This window comes from Sceloporus occidentalis, unplaced genomic scaffold (assembly GCF_023333645.1).
Source record: "Sceloporus occidentalis isolate IW3139 unplaced genomic scaffold, rSceOcc1.0.p SCAF_96, whole genome shotgun sequence".
Taxonomy (NCBI): domain Eukaryota; kingdom Metazoa; phylum Chordata; class Lepidosauria; order Squamata; family Phrynosomatidae; genus Sceloporus; species Sceloporus occidentalis.
Genome location: NW_028317076.1, coordinates 3,651,138 through 3,677,497, shown reverse-complemented (window position 1 = coordinate 3,677,497; position 26,360 = coordinate 3,651,138). Strand labels below are relative to the sequence as shown.

Here is a 26,360-nt window from a genome sequence, read left to right as displayed (position 1 = left end):
ACCTGTAAAAAGTTAAAAACATTTTGTGATAAGACTAAAATAAATGCAAATCTTTTGCATCTTTTGCCTAGGTGGACCCTTCTTCATTTCTGATCTTCAGGCTAATCCAACAAGATAAACCAAAAATAATGGTAAAGCAATGCTAAATCTTAATCAGGCATTGTTCCTGTTAGTCTAACATTCACTAAGCAAAAACCAATGTACTTTATTGGTATTCGAACTATTCTGCGTGTGCAACCTCCTTTCGTTTCTTGTGTCATGTGATGCTTAAACTAAGGAGATTGGACATCAGTAATTATGACAGCAACAACAGACGCTGCCAAACTTTACCGTTGCGGTATAAAAAGGTCATATAGAAACAAAAGGGGAAAAGAGGCTTAGAGAGAAAAGAAAAAAGCGTGTGGCACAGAGAAAGAAGAGTCAGACATTAAGACACGACGCCAGATGAAAATGCCACAGGGAAATAGATAGGGGATCAAGAGAATCCCATCGCTGCACACTGACTACAATTTAATTTCAGCTCTACATAAACCATTAAGTGCTCCATCCTTCCCTGTTGAGGTACGCAGCCTGATTACACTGTACAGAAATATATACACACTGAATAGAAGATTTTTTTTTCATCCCACGGCAATGGTGAACTATAAAGATACACAAGTACTAATTACTCCACTAGTAAATGCTCCCCAAACGTGGCTTAACTGTAAAAGTCCTTTGTCTTGTAGAGCTATGGAAAAGCAGGTGTTCACAATCTGAAAAGCTCCTGTGTACACAAACACTGGGCATGACGGCAGTTGTTCCCGTAACAATGCGGCAACCACATTTGTCATTTTTGCCTTGTGATTTGGCACAAAGTGTGGTGAAAATGTAACAGATCATTACAGGCACAATATCAAATAATAAAAACCCAGTGTTTTACAAGGAAGGATGAATCTGGAACATATCTGCATGTAGTCAGCTATAAAATGCAGCAGCACTTTAATGAATGGGCATGTCTGCCACTCAAAATGCTCCTGTACACATATTCAAGGTGGGTACAAATATTTAGTTACTATGGTGACTTTGTTACCCATTTCTGTGCACTTTTTTGAAATAATTATTGTTTTGCACTTTAGGCAATGGGCCCCATCCTCTACTCCCTATTCTAATAAGCACAAGCTCACTTAACCGACCAAGTTCATTCCTTGGTTTCAAGGCTACAGAAAGGGAACCGGGGCATATTTTAAATACTACAATTTTATTTAATATAATAAACATGCAGACTACATATTTAAGTGACTGATAATAGTACATAGCAGATGAAGAAGAAATAGTATTGCTCCGTCAAGAAGGACCATGAATGATGGTGCTATATAAAACAATAAATAATAATATAGTTTCTCTAAAGGAATAGTCCACATGATTATTTAAATACATCTGATTTTGAATAAATAGATCCTAAATCTGTTGCATGCATTAAATTAATCACTAAATCACAGGGGTAAAAAAGCAGGGCACAATCTGACACTGTAAATATCAGGGACCTCTGTGAGGCAGCCGCTTTCTTTTATCTGGTTAAACAGAAAAAAAAAGAAAGACAATGTTCCTGGGTAGATTTGTTTTAAAAGAAAACGTTGAAACATTATGCAAATATTCAAGATCAATTTGGAAAACTTTTGACTTCAAAATGCAGAAGAAGAAAGTATCACTATGCTCTACAGATTTACCATCCTCTGGGGGTAACAGTGACTAACGTGTTTGTTAGACTGAATTAGAGGCTTCTTTTGTCTTGGAATTGTGTCAAAGCCAATTAAAAACTGCGCGTGTAAACAAAATTAAGCATTATTCAAAAGATGTTACCATCTAGAACAGGTAGAACATTAAACACACAGCAGGATAGAATAGGTACCATTACATTAATATCCTTAGTTTATCTCCAAGGTACTGTATTTCTCAGAGCACTCCTCCAGCTCAGAACTTTGCATTCATTTACAGCTCTCTTTCGGTAAGCTACATTGCAAATGCAAATGTATTTCAGCTGTTTCTTATTGGGGATGCTAATCTTTTTATCAAAAAAAAAAATAAAATAAACTTTCTTATACACTCCATTGCAAATCTGCTGTCGTGCTTAATTATGGAAAAGCTCATTAATGTAATAAATTGATGGCTCAATCGAAGCCTACCTGCAGGTCCGGACTAGCCACCTGGCACACTAGGCATTCTCACCTAATCTGCCGCATGAGCATAAAGACAGAGTGTGGTCGCACATATTGAGCCGGTGACTGTACTTATTCACCAGCCACTAGCCTTTAAAGTCCTAGGGCTGCCTGGTGGGTTTCTCAGATATTCAGTTATTTAAACCAATATCGTCTTACAACAAGTTTAATGGGTTTGACACTGAGGAGGAACACAGAGGGATTCATGTTGGCTGACTAGAAGTGGAGGTCCTTCATGATCCCATATTCGACCCAGCTTTCAAAGGACTTTTCCCGGAGCTTAGAAAGGTCCCTGGGTTCCATGGGGTTTTTTGTACTCAGTCAGAGTGTAACATTAAACTATCAAGTCGCATTTGTTACCAAACAAGGCTGGATTCATAATCCCCCCAAAAAGATAGCTAAGTAAGCAATATCAAAACCTTTCTGTCCCATATACTAAACAACAGAAATTCTTTATGCTTACGGTGGAACAAAAGTGAGACAATCCTACCGCACAGAAAGGAAAATAGCATACACGTATGGACATGTATCAGACTATATAACAGAAAACTACTACACCAAGCATTATGGTCTGAAGAATAACCTGGATATCCAATAAAGAAAATGTAGACATTAGAGACTGTCCCATTTGCCAAGCCGCATGTCTCAGATATATATTACCATTACACCTCTCTGTCCTTCTCATTTCTCTTTAACCTCCTAATAGACTGTAAGCTCACAGGAGAAGGGCCCACTTCTCCTTCAGTACCAGTATGACTTAAAGTTTGTTGTCAGCTTTAATGTTATTGTTCATTTTCTGATCCTACTCTGTATGAGTATAATCAGCTTGTCAATATGCTAAGTAAATTATAGGTTTGTTTAACCTTTTGGGGCTGTTTTATTAGATTAGTGAATTTTAATGCTCTGTCATCCAAGTCCTACTCACTTTCAGCTGTGTATACATACCTTCTCTCTCTTGCTTGAGACATGTACTTAGCTCTTGTATAGTTGCCTTGTCTGACGAAGCCTGTACTTTTAGCTGGTCTAGTTCCTCTTCCAAGTTGATTCTGGAAAATTTCAGATAACCTCCGTTAGAACTACAAAAGTTTGACACATAAACAGCAAGGCTTATACTCTGCAGAGGTTAACTGTAGGCAAACTTTTTGTGATTTTATACAAATAAAAAGCTGCCAGCATTACCAAGTTAGAATAGCATTGAAATTATATTATAGAAGACTGAAAATGGCAGTATGAAATCTGTAGTTTTCTGAATCTTCAATGACATCACCATCTAAAACCAAACATTCTGCACGTGCATATTTGAAATGATACAGTATAATAATGAGAATGAAACCCTTTCAATACCAACACATGGACTTCAGCAAACAAAATAATCAATAAACAATTAAACTATTCCCACACTAAATTACACGCTACTGAATACAGCGCCGCGGAATATGATGGCGCTTTATAAATCAATAAATAATCATTACCCCAATCACAGCCGTTTCCATACAAAAATCAGTTTGTACACGATGGAACACATTGTTCACATCATACTGAAGAATTTCCGTTTAAGGGTGTGCTGGGTACCAAACAGTTACAGTACACACAGCTGTTAGCCTGTTTCAACTAATTAAAATTCTGGCAACCTCATCCATCAGTAATCTGAGAGATTTGTCCAGGGGTATACGGGGAGAAATCCCAGTCTAAAAGTAAGGGAACACACTTCATTATATTTTTTTTTTTTACATTTTTAGAACAACTTAAATATTCCCAGCCTGCACTATCAATCTAAATTAGTCATTCTCTCTCAATTCATGAAATCATTGCCCAATTATGTTGACCAACTAAACTGAGTGGCTCCTTAAAGCACATATCGAAACCACAACTACTGGCAGTAAAATCATCACATGGAATACTGAATTTGCTTTGTAATTTGTTATATTTTCCTTCTTTCTAATGTTTTGAGTTCCCCCAAACATTTTAGCACCCTACGTACCATGCATTGTTTGCCATGTTTTACGATACATAGGTTGAACTTCTTTTTTGGGTTTGAAGTACCCATACAAACCTCTTCCCTTTGTAGGAAGAGAGAGGAACATTGTTTCTCCAATCTCCCTGCACTGATCTTGATGCGATTAGCAAGCAAGGATCCATTGACTTGCATTGCTAATCGGAATTTTAGGGCTATAGAACACTAATACAGTCATATCCAGTAAACAATCAGAGCTCCTAGAAAAGAGGGACATCTGGGGAAGATAGACACCGCACCACCAAATGAGTGACCTCAACATAATGGGACAGTGAAAAGAATCATACGTAAATAAACCCAAAAAATAATTCTTACTTAATATAGGGTTATTTAGTAAGATTCTTTTTCATATTCTGATTAATAAAAGCACATAAAACACCAATATGTTTTAAGTGGTTGAAGTAAAAGTGCACAGTATGGTCTCTGAATTAATGGAAAACTTAAAACCCACTATGGACTCTGGCAATAGAGATTCATTGCCTCTAATACTTATAAGCAATCAAGATGAGACGGAAATCAGTATGTAAAAATGTATTACACTTCATTAAATTCAAAGTCTGAAATCATGTCTGCGGTGGTCACACTCGGCAGGGCACCATTTTTTAAGTTGAGCAATGATTTTTTGTTATTGATAGCAGGCATATTTTGATTCCCCACTGAACTCGAGAGAGAGATCGGATCTCCCACTTACATATGGCATCATGTAATTCAAGCTCCAGGGAAATCCCCCAAACCAACTAATTTATCCAATTAACTGGCGTTTCAGTTTATATTTGTACGTGCCTACCAGCTAGAGAGGTTTAAGGAGGCACCACACAGGGAAGCAGATATGCCACACAATTAAATTATGGCACTTGTTTGCTGCGTAATGCTAGCAGGCGAAATCCATGACATCTCGAAAGTTCAGTGAAGAAGTATCCTTGTTATAGAAGGCTGTTGCGCATAAGTGTGTCCACGGGCATTGCCGGCGCATTCAATTGTCTGTCAGGATTCTAGCAGAAAGAACAACAAAATGCGCAAGGCAGTTGCCTAATCTAATATGAGATACCTCCAAGGCAACTTATTGTTACCGCAAATTCAGAAGCTGTGGCACTGGAACAAGTCCCAGCTGGCACAGGGCAGGAAGTACATGCATTCAGCAAAATAAGCGTCAGTAATGAGTGCCTGTGGGTGGCAATTTGCCTCTGCGCTGCACGCGTACAATATTTTTTCACAGTACTGAATATTATTTATACACCTACACACAAACTCTTCACCTGCCATTAGAAATATGTTTTTGTTTTTTTATCTTTTGGGAACTTTCCTTTCTGTTTTTTTTTTCTGAAAACTGACACATCAAGTGTATCTATGTGTACCACGGAAATAATATTGTTCTGATTATCATTTTCCCCCCATATAGTGTCAACAATTTAAGCAGCTCTTTAAACCGAAATCAACAGAAACACTATGGACAAAATTATTGGGATACAGCTCTTAATTACTGAATTCAGGAGGTTCAATCAAGTGTATAACACCACGCACCTAGCCATGCAGTCTGCATTTACAAACATCTGTGGGGAAAAAAATGGGTCGTTCTAAGTGGTAGTATGGGAAAGTGGAACAGTTTAGGAACAGCAGACCACGTAAAGTCCAGAGAGAGGTCACCAAGTGCTGAGGCACATGGTGTGTAAAAGTAATCAACGCTATGCTGATTCTATAGGTGAAGAGTGCCAAACTTCCAATGGCATTAATATCAGCACAAAAACTGTGTGGTTGGAGCTTCATGGAATTGGTTTCCATGGCTGAGCAGCTGCATGCAAGCCTCATATAACCAAGTACAATGCCAAGCATCAGATCGAGAGGTGTAAATCACGCCGCCACTGGACTCTGGAGCAGTGGAAACGTGTCTGTAGAGTGACAAATCACGCTTCTCTGTTTGGCAGTCTTATGAGCGAGTCTGGGTTTGGCAGATGCCAGGAGAACGTTACTTGCCTTATGGCAACGTGCCAACTGTAAGGTTTGGTAAAGGAGGCATAATGGTATGGGGCAAGACATTTTGGAAAATGCTATGCTTGCAACTTTGTGGAGACAGCTTGGGGAAGGCCCTTTTCTATTCCAGCATGACTGTACACAAAGCAAGGTCCATAAAGACATGGTTGGATGAGTTTAGTGTGGAAGAACTTGACTGGTCCACACAGAGCCCTGACCTCAACCCCCTCGAACACCTTTTGGATGAACTGGAACAGAGAATGCGAGACAGACCCTCTCGTCCAACATCAGTGCCTGACCTCACAAATGCTCTAGTTGAGCAATAAATCCCACAGAAACACACCAAGATCTTGTGGAAAACCTTCCGGAAGAGTGGAATTTGTTATAGCTGCAAAAGGGGGGACCAACTACATATTAATTCCTGTGTAATGGTCAGATGTCTTAATACTTTTGTCTATATAGTGTAGATCATACTATTTTAAGCTCCTTCTATTTTCCCTCTCATGGAAATCATTAAAAAAATGTTGCTCCAGGTATATGTCTGCCTACTGAAAAGTCAAGCCCTGGCCCAATCCAGCGAGCAGCTGGGCTTTCATCTCTCTGTGCAGTCAACCAGTGAATTCCATAAAGCCTGTGTTTTTTTAACAGAAGTTTAACTAAAAGTACAAACACAACAATGAAACATACCTGGTTATTTTCACCGGTTTCTGCTCATGAAAAAAAAATATATATATTTTCTACGGCAAGAGAATGATACCCACCTGACATCAAGTAGACCCTCTTATTTTTATTGTTAAATGTACCACTGTCACATTCCAAATTCTCCAATGATTACGTCTCAAAGTGCTAATGTAACCAGACTGCAATGCTGGCTGTGATAGCAGCCTGGCCGTCTACTCTTAGAACTAGCATTGCTTAGAGCCAAGACACATGAACTTCTGAAATTTTACTTCTGTCGCATTTTGAAATTAATTTATAATTTTTTTTTTTAAATAAAAAATTAAATAAAAAAATATCAAACATTGTGCATTAGTAACAAAGCATACCTCTGAGACAGCACCAATAGGTATGCAAAGGTTGACCCTTGCTGAATAATACGTTGTTGGAAAAATTATGTTGAGATTAAATAGCATAAAAGATTATTCTGTGACTACCTTTTACAGAGCATTCCATCTTGCCCGTGTAATTCTGGAGGACAATTTAGTGTTTATTCTACAATATACCAGTTCAAGCCAAACCAGCTAATGTATTTTTGCCTTGAGCACGTCAGAATCCACAGATGTAATGTGCAGGACAACTGCAGAGTATAGTCTTGTACATTAAAGCCCTAGGTATACCTCTGTACAGTGGAGGCTCCTCCATAGGAGCACATTCGCATTTTAACCCCTTAAGGACCAGGCTCATTTTTCGTTTTGTACCCCGTGGGACCGAGGCTGTTTTGACACTTTTGTGGTGCTTGTGTTCAGCTGTAATTTTCTCCTCACCCATTTAGTGTACCCACATAAGTTATATATTGTTTTTTTCAGGACAAGATGGGCTTTCTTCGGATACCATTATTTTGATCATATCATCTTATTTACTATAAAAAAAATAAATAAAACATGGTGAAAAATTGAAAAAAAAAACCACATTTTATGACTTTTATTTGAAAAATCTTTTACTCACCTAAAAAAGCAAGTAAAAAAACTAGCTAAATAGATTCTACTACTTGTCCTGAGTTTAGAAATACCCAATGTTTTTATGTTTTTTTGCTGTTTTTTGTAAGTTATAGGGCAATAAGTACTGGTCAGTCTGCCTCCATCTCCTCTTTGGAACATCTTTGAAGCCGGTTAACTCAATTTAACCCATTCAAACCATATATTTTTGAAAACTAGACACCCCAGGGTATTCCAAATGCTGTTATTTTAACCCTTTCCATGCACCAATTTTAAGGCAAGACAGGAGGCTTCCTATTTTGCATATCTTCCTTTACTTCTCACCAATAGCAGCAAAGAAAGAAACATTGATAAAGAAAAAACAACCAATAGGCATACACCACAAGGTATATAAACCCTAGCCAGTCCTTCCACTTCCTCTTTCTTTGCTGCTCACCGATAGTGACAGGTCAGATTCGTTTATTACAGATTATTACATTACTATATTTGGTCTAATATCAATTTGCAGTGTTTTTTGTATGTTTCTTACCCTTTAGGGAATGCTTCCCTAGGTTTTCTATTTCCTACTTTAGCCCTCTCCTGAGGGCTTTTTCAGCTTCTCCACTAGCACCCCCCCCCCCCCGGTCTGTTCCGCATTTTTTGTACCTGGTATCTCTCTTTTCTGTCGGCTTTTCTGTCTGCCGGCGTTTTTGTTGTGCTAGTGGAGCCGTTGCCGGCGGTTTACGCGAGTTTCGCGGGCTTTTCTGGTCTTCTCGTCCCTCATTGCCGCTCGGCGGCCATGTTGGTTTGACGGGGAGATCTCGCCTCGCGAGATCTCGCCGCCATCTTTGCTATTTTGCGATTTTCTATGGCGGCGGCCATCTTGGTTTCCTTTTTTGTCCCCTTGCTGCCGTTTTCGGCGGCCATGTTTTTGGTGGCATCCGGATCTTGGGTTTTTCTGTGATTTGGTCGCCATCTGTGATTTGTTTTCAGTCTGTTTATATTTTCTACTCGTTTTCATTTCAATTTATTTGTTTTTTATTGCAGGTCCCTCTATTTCAGAGCCCTGAATTTATTCTATTCCCTGTGTGCCTCAAAGTTTATTGTTGGAGCCTTTATTGCTTCTGGCTTCAGACAGGCTGAGCCCCTGTCACACTATACAGGCTGAGCCCCTGTTGTGCGCATATATATATTGAGGGCCATTATCACATTGGCTTTCGGCAGGCTGAGTCCCTGTCTCTTATCCCCATATACTTCAGGCTGAGCCCCTGTGATCATATCATGTCTCAGGATAATGCCCCGAGCCAAGACGCCTTCATGGCATGGCTAGATTCCAAATTCTCCTCCTCTGTGGAGTCATTCATTTCTAAAATGTCGGCATCTATGCCCCAGTCGGCCCTTCCTCCACCTCCAGCCCCGGTGGCTCCTTCTAATGTCATCTCAGATTCTGGGTCTGAAAAGTCCGAGGAGGAGACTAGATCTTCTAAACGCCCCTGGAAGGGCAACAGTGCCTCGGCGGGCAAGGGCAAGGCTCCTGCCAAACGCCCGAAAATTCCTGCCCCTTCCCTGCTCTCCGTGCATCATACTGCTGGGGATGAGGGTTCCCTCCAACTTCCCCTCTCCATCTTAGATGAATGGCAGGCAGAGGGTTCTGATAATTCTGAGGCTTCACTTAACCTGGCCTCGTCCAGGACTCTGGACTCACGATACGTGCGTGAGTGTTTGGTGGAGGAACCCCTTCTTACTGAACCCCATCGTTCCGGAGGCCTCTCGGTTACCCCCCATTCTGCCTCTACTTCTACGGACCTACCGGTCGTAGACCCCTCCGGTTCTGCCCTTTTTGACCCCACCACAATGCGCCATCCCAGAGCCACGGAATGGGCCCCTCCTGAGCACATTGCTTTGTATATTCACAAATGGCTGCGCAAACCGTTATCTAAAGAAGTGCGCAATAAACTACGGGCTGAATGTCCCCGTCCCTGCATACCCGACAAGGTGGCGCTCACTCCTGAGCTTGACCCTAATGTGGTCGCCCTTTTGTCCGCTTCGCGCTACCCTAGAAAGGGCTTGGAACAGGGTCTTAAGTCCGCCCAGGATAAGATCCTGGATCTTGTTGGCCCCATTACCCAAATTTTGTCTTTAGCGGACAAGGCTTATCTCCAGGCCTCTCCCCTTGATCCCCAGCTTGTCCGGGAATGGGCTCTCCGGACTGTTTGCCTTCTGGGAAACGCCAACGTCGCCGTTGCCACAGAACGGCGTAAGGCGGTCCTGCTCCGCATGGATCCTCGGCTGGCAGAACTGGGCTCTAAAGATTTGGGGGCAGCCGCCAACGGAATGCTCTTTGGCGACGCCTTTGTCAAAGAGCTCAATCGTCATGTTTCCCTCCTGTCTTCGTGGAATAAAGCGAAGCTCTCCATGAGGAAGGTTTTCCAGCCAGCCCCTCGTTTTTCCTCCAGGGCTGGACGACCGCGGGGCCGGGTCGCCAGCCGTTACTCGTTCCAAGGCTCCAGATACCCCCAGCAGCCTCAACCGTCCTACCGTGGGGTTTTCCAGCAGCGACCCTTTCCACAACGTGGACGCAGCAGAGGCAGAGCTTCTACCGGCTTCCCCAGAGGACGCTCAGGGTTCGGTGAGTACAGATGTTTCTTGTCTCTCTTCCCATCCACAGGTCGCTGGCAGGATCTCCCGTTTTTTCCGCAACTGGGTGCGGATTACGTCAGACCCTTGGATCCTCCAAACGGTTCGCGGGTATCTGATAGACTTCGTGTCTCCCCCCTTCCAGGTAAGCAAACCTCCTCCGGCGGTCAGATCCGTGTCCGACCAACATCTCATAGAGTCAGAGCTCCGGTCCCTGCGGGCCAAGGGGGCTATCGAACGGTCCAGGGGTCCCGTCTCTTTCCTCAGCTCTGTGTTCCTAGTCCGGAAACGCTCCGGAGAATTTCGCCCCGTGATAAATCTCCGGTCCCTCAACGCATTTGTGGCTTACCGTCACTTCAAAATGGAGGGTATTCACCTTTTACGGGACCTTATGTCCGAAGGGGATTGGTTCACGAGGTTGGACCTCAAGGACGCCTATCTTTCGGTCCCTATCCACCCGGATCACAGGCAGTTCCTTCAGTTTCTCTGGGGCGATCAACTTTGGCAATTCCGCTCTCTTCCGTTCGGCCTCAGTTCGGCCCCCTGGTGCTTCACGAAGCTCTTCAAGCCGGTGATGGCTTTCTTCCGCTCTCGGGGGATTACGTGTATTGTTTACCTCGACGACATTCTTCTTTTCTCCAGGTGTCGGACTCTCCTCCAGGGACAGACGGATTTTGTGGTCCGGTCGCTACATCAGTTGGGCTTCATCGTCAACACGCTCAAGTCCGAGTTGGTTCCTCGTCAGCGGATTCAGTTCCTGGGGTTCATCATAGATTCCAAGGCGGCTATGCTGCGTCTGCCGAGATCAAAGATGGTGACTATTCGGAAGGAGATCCGCGTCCTTTTGCGGAAGGAGGTTTGCTCGCTTCGCATGCTAGCTCGAGTGGTGGGTCTGCTGTCAGCGTCCATCCAGGCCATTTTTCCAGCCCCTTTGCACTACCGGGCTCTCCAGCGCTTGAAGGCGCGTCACCTCCGCTCTCTCCCTTCCTACGATCAGCCGATCCGGCTCGATCAAGAAGCTCGTCAGGAGTTGAACTGGTGGCTTCGTCATATGGAGGCCTGGAACGGCCGGGCCATATTCGGGTCTCAGCCCGATTTCATCCTGGAGTCCGACGCCAGTTCCCTAGGCTGGGGTGCAGCATCCCTCACCGAGGCAACAGGAGGCTCCTGGTCGCTGGAGGAGCGATCCCTCCATATCAACTGTCTGGAGCTGATTGCGGGGTCGTTCGCTATCCGCAGCTTGGCAAGGGACCGTTCCGATTGCTGTCTCCTTCTCCGTATGGACAACATCTCGGCGGTGCGGTACATCAACCGCCTAGGAGGTACGCGCTCCAAGCTTCTCGCAGAACTGACAAAAGGCATCTTCGATTTTTGTCTCCCTCGCAACATCACCTTGCAGGCGGAATACCTTCCGGGTCCGGAGAACCTGTTAGCAGACTGGTTCTCGAGACATTGGAGAGATGCAAGCGACTGGAGGCTTCACCCGAGGGTATTCCTGGACATCCTGCGTCTCCGAGGGCCTCTACACCTCGACCTCTTCGCGTCGAGGACGAACCGCCAGCTCCGGGAGTTCTTCAGCTGGCTTCCAGATCCGGAGGCCCTGGCGACGGACGCCTTCACTCAGGTTTGGCCGGTGTCCGGCGCTTATGCCTTTCCCCCCTTCGCCCTGATTCCTCGGGTCGTCCACTTTCTTCGGCGTGCAGGAGGCTCCTTGGTTCTGGTGACTCCGCTTTGGCATGCACAGCCCTGGTTCCCGGCTCTGCTGGAGCTGTCGGTTCAGGATCCGTTGGCCATTCCGGTGTTTCCGTCTCTTCTGACGGACCCGGAGGGGCGGTTTCACCCCCTCCTCCTAGAGGGACGCCTATCTCTGGTCCTGTGGACGATCTCGGGGGACCCCAGCTTGTCCAGGGCCTATCGGAGGTCACTCAGTCCCTGCTCCGAGAGTCTTGGGCTCCAGGCACCCGGAAGTCTTACCGGGCGGCTTGGGGACGATGGGCTTCTTGGTGTTTGGGACAACACATGGATCCCTATTCGGCCCCTTTAGAGGGTGTTCTTAATTTCCTGGCCGGCTTGTTTCAGGAAGGTAAGTCTTATAGGACTATTAACCTTTTTCGGTCAGCCGTTTCCGTTGGCCATGTGGGGTTTTCGGGGGAGCCTGTGGGTAAGGCTCCTTTGGTGTGCCGTTTGCTTCGGGGCATTCGACTGTCCAGGCCTCCGGCCCCTCGGTATGACTCCCTGTGGGATGTGGCCCTGGTCCTGGATTTCCTTCGGGCCTGGCCCGATAACGATTCCCTGTCTTTACGTCAGTTGTCAGCTAAACTTACCTTGCTCTTATGTCTTTTGTCTTTTCGCAGGGTCTCTGACGTTCGGGCTTTCGATGCCTCGGCTATCTCTTTTTCGCCTGAAGGTATTCGCTTCTCCATTCACAGAAGGACTAAGTCTCTGTCCTCTTCGGTAGCCTACCCTTACCTGACCGACGATCCTAAACTTTGCGTTGCCAGATGTGTTCAGGCTTACCTGGCACGTACGTCGGCCTTTCTGTCTCCCGCTTCTTCTCAGTTGCTCATCTCGTATGTTCGGCCTTTTCAGCCGGTCTCGAGCCCTACCTTGGCCAGGTTGGTTCGTTGGTTGCTCTCCCTGGCAGGGGTAGCGACCTCTTTTGGAGCCCACTCGGTCAGGGGTGCGGCGGCATCGGGCGCCTTTCGGGCTGGGGGGGCCTTGAGCGATATTTTGTCGGCAGCGGACTGGTCTCGTGCTGCTACCTTTCGCACCTTTTACTTTCGTCCCGCGTTGGTGTCGGGCGTTAAAACTGCAAAATAGGAAGCCTCCTGTCTTGCCTTAAAATTGGAAATTATTCTAGCCTAGGTGCCCGAATAATTATAATTTTAATAAAGACAGGAGGCGAGTATTTTCCCTCCCTTCCCTCCCGTTTAGCTTCGGGATCCATGGTGAGGTAATTTTCGTTTGTGGGGTCTTTTACTCCTGTTATTGTCATTAGTGCCTTTCGGCGTTTTTTGTGGTGGTTGTTGCCTCTGATATTTCGGCTTCTGTGTACCTGTGCTCTCCTTTTCCGTATCATTGGTATCTGGTACTGTTACGTATTCTGTTTGCTTTTCAGCTTGAACCCCTCCGGGTTGAGATTCTTCGTTACCTGCTGTTGAGGTTTCTTTCTCATGCGGATTCCCCTGTTCCCGTTTGGAGCCTGCCATGGATCCGGTCTTCTTGTTGTCGGAGGTCGTCGGCTGTTCTTCGCTTCTGGTTGGAGTTCCAGTTCGTGTTCGGTGTTCGTCGCCGGTGTTTGGATGTTCTTCGTAGGTTCCGGTTCGCAGCGGTCGCAAGAGGAAGTGGAAGGACTGGCTAGGGTTTATATACCTTGTGGTGTATGCCTATTGGTTGTTTTTTCTTTATCAATGTTTCTTTCTTTGCTGCTATTGGTGAGAAGTAAAGGAAGATATGCAAAATACTCGCCTCCTGTCTTTATTAAAATTATAATTATTCGGGCACCTAGGCTAGAATAATTTCCAATTATACAACTACACTTTGTCAAACTTTGTAACAGTATTTTTTTTTCACACAAATTGTACTTTAGTTATAGATATACAGGTCCTGGTATATGCCACTGTCAAACAACACCCCAATGTGTGTTCAGGAACATCTTCTGAGTACAGTGATACCCGACATGCATGGATTTGTCGTGTTGTTTGAGATTTAAAATGCCACATTTGGGAAGTGCGCTTTTTTTGTCCATTTTGGAAAGTTTGTACCTATGCAATATCTTTGAGCTCAGCCACTCCAATTTACCCCATCAGCCATTTTTTTTTTATATTAGACACCCCTTGGGTATTTGAAGTGCTTTTATTTTAACTCTTTGTTGAGATTTTTGAGAATTTTTAGCACTTGCTCAAAATAAATAAACTTTATTTTTTTATTTTATTTTTTTAATACTTTTTTTTTATATTTTTTTTACACATTTTGCTGGTACTGGATGCTTCATCTAGTGACATCACTGCATAATTATTTTTAAATGTTAGCACTTTTAATTTTTTCCATATTTTTTTTTCTTTTTAATATTTTACTAATCACATTGTGATTAGAAAGCTGGGCTCCATTGACTTGCATGGTTGAATGCAGTACCTGTATTCAACCTGCAAGTGGAGCCAGAGTTCTCTAGACCATCTAGCGAACTTTAAAAACTTGTTTGTTTCTTTTACAGGACGGCCGCCATCTTGCTGATGGCGAAGAACACCGGCAGCTGCGGCTGTGACCGCTCTCCGGAGCGGTCACAGCCCACCCAGAGGTAAGTGTTTGGTGTCGCTGGATGCCTCCTGATCGAGGCATTCCAGCGACACCATTTAAGTTTAGGAGGCGATGGTTGATCGCCTCCTAAACGCTTTTAAAATGGGCGTCCGCCGCCATACAATGTATGGCGGCTGTTGACGCCTCGGGGAGGGGCCAGACATGGCCCCCAATGCCGATCTCGGCCTTGCTGAATGCCTCGACATCGAGGCATTACAGTAACGCCGTTTAAGCGAAGAAAGTGATCGTTGATCACTTTCTAAGCTTATTTTACTTTTTGACGGTTCAGGACCGTCAAAGGTCATTTAGTGACCTTCATGTCATGACGGTCCTGAACCGGCAAAGGTCGCGAAGGGGTTAATCTATATTAGATTAAAATGGATTTTTGATGAATTTTGCAATTTTTTTACCTTTTGCGCTTAATTTAGGGGCAGTTATGGTTAATGGGGTGTTTAGGGTTAATTTAGGGGCAGTTATGGTTGATGGGGTATTTAGGGTTAATTTAGTGGCAGGTACGTCATCGATGATGCGCAATCCAGCGTCGCTATGAACGCTGGGATCGCGAGGGGCGGCTGCTACTGACCGCTGGGTATCCCCAGCGATCCGTAGCAGCCACTCCCCCTCAATTCCGTGCACGTGATCGCTTTGAAGGGAATCACAAGCACAGAATTAAAATATTTAAAAAAAAAACAACTGCAGTCTTCAAGGGAAGACGCAGTACGCCAAAGCCGGTCCTGAAGGGGTTAATAATGCTTCTACCACCATATATATTTATATATATTAAAAAGAGCAGAGGCAGTATTTAATGCTCATCTACATCAACGGGAGAATCCAGAGCAGTGTTAAGTAGATAAGCATTAAGCCCAACGGACAGGCGGTGCTCAGCAAGAAACAAAGCAAACTCCCTCGTGCTTTCTGCAGGTCACTACCAAGGACCATGTTAGCAGATCCACTCCAGACCCTTAACAGGCAGCTCTGCTGGTAGCAGTAATTAGCTTGGACAGATCTGGCTCCGAAAGTAGCAGCGAGGCAACATCATAATGAGCTCAGTTGGGATTAGCAGGACAGGGCAGGGAACCGGGAGAGCGGAGGCATTCTGCATTGCGTATGTAACAGGGAGATCAAACGAGCATGGCTGCCTGGGTTATCCCCTTACCACCTCGTTCCCGAAATGAAGCGAGGCAGTGTGTAAAATACAGGCTAATGAAGAGCGACATCTCCAACAGATGAGAGCCACATTAATTAACGCAATCCTTGAATTGTGCTGTATGGTTTCAGCTACAAGCGGCAACCTTTTAGATGTCACTGAGTGTCTTTTTATTTTATTTTTTTATGAAGGTTTTTAAAAATTCGGAAACCCTTTTAAAATCTTTATCACAAGGTGAATATGTGATGTGTCCATGTACCGCTTTTACATTACATTTTCCAACCATCGCAGAAGACTGGGGCAATCTGTTGATCATCCTGATCTCTCTTGTGGAACATTGTGACTCAACAGATAATGTTTGAACTACACTGCACAAACAGTCTTTTCAAACCAAAACATCCCAAGAATAGCGAAAATGATCGGCCGGCCAAGCCCCATACCTATTCCTTCATTTATTTCTCATCATCAAGATTCCTCACTTTTAGTGAATACCAAGTGGTTGTATTTTGATCTCCTTGAATTCTGTTAAGCAAGACATTGTCAGAAAATATAGCACATATACTAGGCATTTTCTTCCAACTTCCTTATCTGTATTATATATTATCTACCATATACCATAACTTGAGCGCTGAAAGAAAAACTTCATCCATACACTATTCAAGAAAGCCATATTATATCACTATGGCGATATTGCATAAGTGATATGGATATTAATTATGACCAGTGAATGGCAGTTCCAATTTTCTTCAGATATCTTACATCTTTTGACGACTGTGCTCTTTTCTGATGCATGAAATTGTATGTACGTGTGTGTCTGTCTAACACAACTAACACAAAATGAGAAATAGGAGAAGCATATATGTGACATTGTCTGGTAGAACAATTACCACATATCATAACACAGATGTGATTATTCCCAAAAATTCTCAGGAATTTTTTCAAACTGTTCCCACGATACTGTGATAGTGGGGTCACCACTGTCACTGACCGCGCCATGACTGGAGTGGTCAGTCTACAGCCGATCCCCTGAACTTCCGTGCATATGATCACTGCTACAGTCAATCACATGCAAGGATACCGTTAAATGACAAAGGCAGTGCTTGTCTCTGTTTCTCTCTCCTTCTCACTGTGATTGTGAGATAGAAAAAGACAAAGAAACTGTGTTTTCTGGGTCCCAAGACCCAGGTTTAAAAATTACAAAAAAAACACATTACATTTCTACCTGACCGTACGTTAATATTTTCTATGTAATTTTGAATGTATATTGATAAGGTGAGGTGGGGGGAGGTTGGGTTTATTTGGATAGGGTTAGGTTTAGGTAGGGGTTAAAAAAATAAAAACCTAGTAAAAGATAAAACAAATCAAATTATGCAGGAATATAGGAAGGATTTCAAATTAAGGCAAGTGAAATATATTTTTGGTATTTTTTCACATTTATACCAGCTGTGGATAATTTATATACCTGTAAAACTGCATGTGCTTTTTAACTCCCATTACCTACATTTACATTAAATAAGAAAGAGGGATAAAACAGTTGAAGAAAGACGTAGCAAAAGCACAAAAATTACTCTGGTCCTATACTGTAAAAAAAACAAAACCTGGTGCTTAAGGGGTATTACAACCAATATTGTTTATTGACGGGTCAATATGTAAAGGTCTAGAGTTGACATTTGCTCCAAAGTTTTTTTTTATTCTTTTTTTTATAGGACAGCTTTGTGTTGTGGTTTTGTATGGCTTCTCCGCTTATGTCAAACTGCAACATACTTCTTGATTTTATTTTTTGGGGGGAGCAGGAAGAAGAATTTTCCAAAAATGGTTCTTCCTGCTCCCCCAGAAAAGTAAACACCTCTTTCGATAGATCACTAAAAAGTGTGCTTCTCATCTACTTAAGATAATAATGCAAACTTCAACATTTGAGGACAAGCCAAGTGTGTTTTTAGAAACCTAGACAAGGAACCAAAATGTTTAATCCAGAACCTACTTATCCAGGTACAAAGTTGTTTCTTTGAAAAGTTACGTGATACCACAACATCAAAGTTAACCAAAACGCAAAACACAAATAAGAAAGAAAACGTACATTTCAACCTGTAACTTCTTATGTTCTCTTCTATAGTAAGCAAGTTCATTCCAAACAGCGTCGGAGTCTTCGTGGCGAAGTTGTGAAGGATCTGCACGCTGTGCCTTCCTATAGCGATCTTTGTCTCTGTGACATAAACTTAACGTCATAAGCAAAAATACCTTCAGAATTCAACATGCATATTCCATATCTCATTAACAATTTCATAGAAACAGAATTGGACGGCACGTAAGAGCCATTCAGACCATCTAGTCTGCCTGTTTTTCCTGATCTAAAGACTGAAACCTCGTGCAATGTGGAGCCACTGCACCATAGTTATGGGAAATAGTTCTTATACAACTTGCTTTATAAACTAGGTTTTACACAGCGTTCCGTTCTCAACAAGCGACCATCTCATTCAATAAATAGATTCTAGTGGGGCATGCCGCTGACTAAAGGAATGTATTGGTATCTCTATAGATGCATTGCGTGTAACTCCAGTCCCTGAGGCCTACAAACATAAGATTGTAAGCTTGTTGGATGTATTGTCCAACTTGCCTCTTGTTTCTGGAAGTCAAATTGTTATGTTATCCATAACTTGTTATGTCCTGCTTACCCACTATACAGCGCTGTGGAACCTGACAGTGCTATATAAAACCATAATACTAACAACAATAATGATTTCACTGCTCAATGTAAAAGAAATCGTAAAACACATCAAAGACCTAAGAGACAGGGTTAAAAATCCCTTTAATTTAGGAATTGGATAGTTACTCGAATGTAGACGAAGTCTTCCATATAGAGAATGTCTCACTAAAGGGTTTATTGTTATTGTGCCTTGTGACCATTTTCTCCAGACAACCAGTGAGTTAAATGTGAAATAACATTACTTTATTAACATGTACGTTGTACAAAGGCTACATATGGAATCTGTCTACATACCATCTGTTGCCATAAGCAGCTATGTGCGTTAAATATAGCGTACAGAGTATACTGTGAAAATAAAACACAACTCACCTGGCGCATCCCCCGTCGCATTGCTCGATTTGCTGTTTGGCTGCTCTGTAACTAGACTGCAAAGCAAGTAGCCTCTCCCTGCGCTTCTCGTGTGCTTTTCGTAACTCTTCATTTTCTTGGTCCTAAACAAGTCAGAAATCATTTACAGTTAATTAAATTAAACTTTACATTACAATTAAATCAATTACGCAGAACTAGTTAAAGGTAAAGTCCAAACTCAGATTGTTTTGATGAGTCGATATAATGAACATTAATATCAAACTAGATTATCATTTTCTGGAAATGTTTTATTCAATATATACATATATATATATAAATATAATTTAAAAAAGTCAAAAAGCAAGTTACTGTAAGTTAAAGTGTTAAAATATGATATAGCATGAGGGTAGAAATGATAGAAGCAAGCATAGTTAAGAAATGTGTATTAGATTGTACTAGAGAAGAAATGAATCAAACTTTTTGGCAGCGAGCGAAGCCCACACAGAAGAGGAAAAGTCTAGTTCTAATCTACTGCTATAAACATAACAATCCATGTGTTAATATTGTATACCAACTTAAAATGAAGTATATTTTAGTGTGGGTTGTGATAACAGTATCTACGTTCTGTTAAAAGAATCTAAGCGTTCAACGCACAAAGTATCTTCTCCTGTAGAGCCAATATTTTTATGGCACACTTTAAAAAGCAATTAGAAATTAATTGCGCGCACATTTTATGTGTGTCATCTGACATATGACAAAAGGAAGGAAGGATCTGTATATAAAACGTGTGGACATGAGGTGATGAACACTCCAGGGGTCTGTGGAGACATTGTGTGATGTATGGATTAGCAGATCTTAAATATCAGATGTGACAGAAGGGTCGTGAAATGTACAACTGTAGATAGGTGTTAGCATGATACCTCATTAATCCGATGAGGAATTTAAAATATTATTCTCTTATTTGGCCTTATGTGGCGTTAACAGTCAATATTTTACCTACATTAAATGGTTTCTTAATTGAGGATTTAAGAAGGAAACTCAAATATGATAATTTTTTCATGGGCACGCATACCCAATGGGTAGACCATGTATCAGTGAAGTGGTGTATGTGTGGTTTAGTGATTTGGCTCTTTCTGCTAACTCAACTATCACTTAATTTACGTTTGCACACATTTACTTTGCTGGCTTCTGCTGCCTGCCTGCCTGCTTGCAGCCCTGCTGGATCTGCCAGACGTGCATTCTCCTCTAGTGGCAGGGTTCAGCGCTGCTAGGTTAGGTTACCACATCATGGAAGGAAGCAGGGTCAAGCAGCTCTGAAGATATGTGGAACATGCTTAAAAATTATTGTTTTTCTGGTGAGCAGGGGAGTTAGGTAGCTCTTCTGAGCCCCCCCCTCCTCTAAACGAGTATTTCAGTGGTCCCAACCCTTGCAGGGAGGGACCAAGAAGATCCGGCCCTCCTGGATGCCTTACAGCCGGGGAGGGAAGGAAGGGCCCGCATATCCTTCGGGAGTGTGACCCCCTAAGAAAATTAAGAAGGGGACCTGGTGTCCACTGAGGCCTTACAGCATTTTTTTATTTTTTTCACAGCGAAGCACTGACCTTGGGGCTTCAAAAGAAGGAGCAAAAAAAACTTTTTTTTGTTAGTTTTTTTTAGTAATAATTTTGAATTTAGGTTTGCTGCTCAGAGATGCAAAAATATAATTTTGTTTTTAGTTACATGTTTATTAGAGACAGTCTAAATTTCTGAGTATCTCGTGCCCCAGCCATTTCTGCTCTCCAAATTCTCAGCTTCAACCTTTCGTATGGCTTCATAATAAAGACATTACAAACAGAATCACTAAAATCATAGCTGTGCATTATTATTATTATTTGGCATTACAATGAAATGGAACAAAATAATAGCAGAGAATAATAAACCTTGTCCTGGGTACATTTTATTATGAACAGTGTAGTAATAATCATAAGAAGATAGATCGATAGATAGATAGTATTTGATTACTATTAATTTTGCATTCTGTATTAACCTGCCAATTTTGCCGAGTGAGAACTTTAAACTGAAAATCATAGAAACGAATGTGTTTTGTACGGCACGAAATTGAAATCCTAAAGCCTAAGCATTATGCTAAATGTTCAATTGAATCTGTGAAAGTGCCTTCAGCTCAATTAGAGGAGTGCTTGCATAGTTTTTAGAACTGCAGTGCTTATACCGGTAGGCCACGGTTTACACGGCTTTATATCATTCACCTTAATCCGCAGCGTCTGCTCTAAGTGTTCAATCCTCTTTTCTGCTATCTTAAGCTTCTTTAACTCTTCCGACTCTCTGGAAATAGCCTTTGGGGACAGAGACCTTGAACGTTTCCCAGGTTGCACCTGGAGAATAAAACAAGGACATGGTTGAAGGAGTTGAACGCTGGATTATGAAAGACATGCAAAATTAAAGAACAAGTAATTGAGAATACTAATAATGAATTATAAAAAAAAAAAAAATCCTGCCTGGAATACTAGAGAAATAACAAGCAGAATTACCACAGTGCTACCGCTAAAGGTTTCTCTGTGACTCGTTAATGAGAATATTCATTTACATTTACATTGTTTCTTTCAGAATAATGATGTCCCATTAGGGAAGACTAAAGGGTTATAGACTCAGGAATGCAAGAAACCTCATTACAAAGGAGGGGATAGAGGATGGTCTAATTGCTCTATAAGGGTCCAAGGTTATACTTGATAGGACAACCGGAAACAAGAGGGAAAGGGCTTTTTTCCCCCCTTTGAAATAGTTTAACACACTGTGAAGTAGAAGGAACAATATGCTTGAGGAATATAAATACAACAGACAGCAAATCTTATACCGTAATGACCATATGGTCATTAACTATAATGTTGCTAACTAGAGACAGGAATATGCGTTTCCATTATGTACAGCTTTGTAGAACAATCTGGTAAGAGATATATAAAAAAGTAAGGCTATTAAACGAGAAAGCTTTCGTGAGATGCTTTTTTCCCCCCTTACACACCATTTGCCCTTATATAAAAGTAATTAAAAGAGCCCCGGTAACCTGGTTGGAGGATTTCTGGGAGCGGGGGTATTCAAGGACTGTGTGGGTTATATCTGCATACGACAATCCACCAGTGCTGAATGTTAAAATAGGAAACCGATCTTTAGATGCATCATGTTAATATTAAACCTATCCCACCGGGCTAAGAGGACCACATTTTTAAAAAGAAATACAGAAGATGTATTTGAAAATGAATCTAAGATTCGAAAACGCTCTCTAAGATAAAAACATAACTTGAATACATCATTTTGCCAGATTCAATATCATCTGATATTACCGTATTGGCTCGAATATAGGCCGCACTTTTTTCCCCCACTTTAAGTCTTTAAAGTGGGGGTGCAGCCTATATTCGGGGTCTAGCGCCCGACGCCCAGGACATGCAGTCCCGGGCGCCGGGCAGGCAGCGGGGTTAGGATACAGATCCCCCGCAGCGGTGCAGGGGACCTGCATCCTACTCCCCGATACGCTCAGACAGCCTCCCCTGCCAGCACTTCCCACGATGCGTTTTACCTCTGCCCCCCCCCGACTTACCGGAGCAGACTCCCGAGTGTCTTGCGGGGCTGAGTGCCGGCACCGGAAGTTGTATACGCGTATTGCGTAGATGTCCCCCGCAGGCCCCGCAAGACACCCGGGAGTCGGCTCCGGTAAATCGGGGGGGGGGGGCAGAGGAGGACAGTGGCAGCATATTCCTATTCCGGGGGGGGGGGGAGGACAGTGGCAGCATATCTCGGGGAGGGAGGACAGTGGCAGCATATCTCGGGGGGGGGGGGAGGACAGTGGCAGCATATCTCGGGGGGGGGACAGTGGCAGCATATCTCGGGGGGGGGACGGACAGTGGTAGCATATCTCGGGGGGGGCAGAGTGGCAGCATGTTTTTTTGGTGCTTTTTTAAAGAAAAAAACTTTTTCTTTAAAAAAGCACCAAACTTTTAGGGTGCGGCCTATATACGGGGGCGGCCTATATCCGAGCCAATACGGTATTTCTAATGGTAGTATTTGATAAAACAAATTTGGCAGATCACGTTTTATGTTTTCCAGTAATAACGTTGACACCTAGCCTCCAAAAGAACCACCTATGTTTCCCATAATGAATTCTTGAATCACCGTATTTGCTCGATTATAAGATGAGGTTTTTCAGAGCAAAGGCTCTGAAATATAACCCTCGTCTTATATTCGAGGTCGTCTTCTAATCAGACCTCAAATAGAGGTCTGAATATAAGACTAAGATCCAGATCTCCCGCAGCACTGCAGAGGACCTGGATCCTTCTCTCTGCCAGCCAGTGGAGGTCTGTGTGATGTGCGCAGACAACCTCTGCTGCTGCCGGCACTTCCTCTGGGGCTTCTATGACAGAGCACCAGCGTCACATGACCTTCCGGTGCTCATAGAAGCCCGGGCGGAAGTGCCGGCGGCAGCAGCGGAGGTTGTCTGCACACATTGCACAGACCTCCACCACTACACACCAAGGAATCTGAAGCACGAGGAGAAGTCTAGGGATGCACTGGTAAGTCTAGGGATCTACTGGTAAGTCAGGGGAGGGTAAGAGTGGCATATGGGGGGTTAAAAGGAATATCAGGGAGGCAGATTGGCATATAGGGAATTAAAAGGAATATCAGTGAGGCAGATTGGCATATAGGGGTGTATAGGGCATATCTGGGGCAGAGTGGCATATAGGGGGTTAAAAGGCATATCTGGGGCAGATTGGCAAATAGGGGGTCAAGAAGCATATCAGGGAGGCAGAGTGGCATATAGGGTGGGTATAAGGCATATCTGGGGGCAGAGCGGCATATCAGGGAGGCAGAGTAGCATACAGGTGTCAGATGTGCATAACTGAGGGCCGGTTGGCAAATAAAAGGAAATAAAAATAAAAATGCATTTTTCTCAATCATAGTTTTTATTAAATATGAAAAAAATAGTTTACATGTGAATATTTACTAGTAAAACTTTTTCTTATAGGGTAGTCTTATATTCAGACTTTCTTTTTTATATTTTTAATATTCAAATTTTGGGGAGATTGTCTTATAATCGAGCAAATACGTTATTTGTTATGTTTCAGGCATATGCAACCACCACAGTCACACATAGTGCCAGGAAACCTTTTGGCCAGTTAGTTGTCCCAATGTGGAGGACTTTGTTGCCTCTTCTCATTGCCATTTTCCTAAGAGTGGACAATTTATGAGTGTTTAACATTTATTATTCTGATCTAGAGGGTCTTGCCCTCTAAATATATATGATAAAATGTGACCACTCATGCATGTACCGGTTCTTTCTCGTTATGAAAAATATTAATTTGCAGCCAAGAGAAAATAGTTGTCTAGACTTATATGATAGATCATATTAAATCACTTATCTAACCACATGGTGACAAAAAGGACACACGATTTCAACCGGGGCTTCAAGACTGGAGGCCTCGCCTTTAGTTTATGTATATTTGTGTTACTAGTCTTATGATAAGCATGTACTAGGCCCAAAGCTACTTTATGGCTTTATTTTTTAACCATGTGGCCTTGATTTGTTTGTCAATCTTCACAGTGGATATATATATACTAAAGATGATGGGTGAAGTTATTTGGACATCTCACCATTCTGTATTTTATCTGTTCTTATAATAAAAAGACAAGCAGAAAATCTATAAAATTAAAAGGGGCTGACAATGATTTTTTACAACATATAATGCCCTTCACTATTAGACAAAGCTGTACAGCATTTCCAAGGCTATGGCAAAATCATGTGGCCCCACTGCAAGCTGATGTGTGCATCTTGTTTTGGATCTAAATTATATATTATCCATTTATATTATAGAACAAAAAAACAAAATTCCATGCTATATATGTGACCGCTACAAAAATAGCCAAGAGATCTGTTTTAGATATATAGAATGGGAAGGCAGTTTTGGAACCACAGTGTCACAAACAGATTGGGATTTGCAAATGCAAATTATCCTCATTAGAGCTAAACTCATTATACGTAAAATAATACAGATGAACCGCAGAAAACCTGGCCTGCTGGTGGCATTCCAAACGCAAAGATGGTCACCTCTGATCTATAATCCATTTGAGAGAAAGCTAACGCACCAATTAGGCACATGGACTACAAATGTTTGGCCTAAGTTCAATAGACCTTGTGAATGTGTGATAAACCAAATGATTTTAAAGAGGAAGTCCCATTAATTTTTTCCTCCCTGAGCACAAAATATAGTGCTGTGTACAGAAATGTAGGCATTCACAAAAACCTCTGAATCAAGAAAGTCACCCAAACTGTCAACACATTGAATTGATTTTTTATGACAATGCTAATAAAGTCCAGCTTGCACAATGAAATGCTTTCCTACGTAAACTTTTATTAGACAGTGTCCGACTCAGTTACTGAGATTGAGCCATTCTATTGTTGATCACAAGGCAGTTTGAGTCAGAGTGTTTGTCTTAGATAACACAGCAAGAAAACAAATTGACTAATATAAAGCTGCCTGAAGACATTATAAGATGCAAAAACTAGAAAGATTATAACCCTTTAACGACCAATGACGTGCCCGACACGTCACGGAAAAAGGGTCAGTTAACAACCGATTAGGTGCCTGGCACGTCATGGTATTGAATAAGCTTAGAAAGCGATCAAAGGTCACATACTTAAGTGCTGTTGCTGTAATGCCTCAATGTTGAAAACACAGACAACTACAACAGGGGCCTCATGCGGCCCCTCCCTGGGGCTTCAACGTTCATCATATACAATATGACGGACACCTGATTTAAAATAATTTAGAGGCGATCGTTAATAAAATTAATTTATACCTGAAGTATAATTTGTGTGAAAGAAAAAAAAACAACAAAAATTACTACCGCAAACTTTGGCAAAGGCTGGTGGTAGAATTAGTGTATGGAAAGCGTTAAAATACCACTATGTGAGATACCCTGGGATGTCTAGTTTTCTAAAATATATGGTTTGATGGAGGTAAATTTAATCGGCCGGCGCTGTGGAATATGATGGCACTATATAAAACAAATACTAATTTTTGGTGGGAGATCTACTTGAATCTCTGCATATTAAGTATTGGGGAGGGTGAATATAAAAATTGCAATACATGTTTATATATGTAGCCTTTGTTGTCAAGTTATTCTAGGATTGTGTTAGTATTTTCATATTGCATTAACCCTTCAGGCTACTTTAAATTCTAGCTTTGCAATCAACCCTTGTTGACTCAGTTTGAAAGTGATCAAAATATTTCAATGACTTGGACACTTTTTTCACTTGATTTACTTGTCTTCAAAGCAAGGGGATAACTTAACCTTAGGGAAGTCAGGGCTAACATAACTAATCATGCTCCAATTCAAATGTTTCTTCTGCTCTTCAGCCATTCACTTTCCA

General features: G+C 42.3%; 1 protein-coding gene across 1 annotated transcript in view; it reads right to left on the bottom strand.

Annotated features, from left to right (window-relative positions):
• The window catches only part of LOC149284280 (centlein-like), a 162,626-nt gene that overhangs the window by 79,110 nt on the left and 57,156 nt on the right, over window positions 1-26,360 (bottom strand). Inside the window, exons 12-16 of the mRNA XM_089496969.1 lie at window positions 26,355-26,360; window positions 21,190-21,315; window positions 18,984-19,086; window positions 17,969-18,092; window positions 3,141-3,241 (exon numbers count right to left, since the gene is read on the bottom strand). Of these exons, the coding sequence (XP_089353095.1) occupies window positions 3,141-3,241; window positions 17,969-18,092; window positions 18,984-19,086; window positions 21,190-21,315; window positions 26,355-26,360 (460 nt within the window). The remainder of the gene's footprint in view (window positions 1-3,140; window positions 3,242-17,968; window positions 18,093-18,983; window positions 19,087-21,189; window positions 21,316-26,354) is intronic.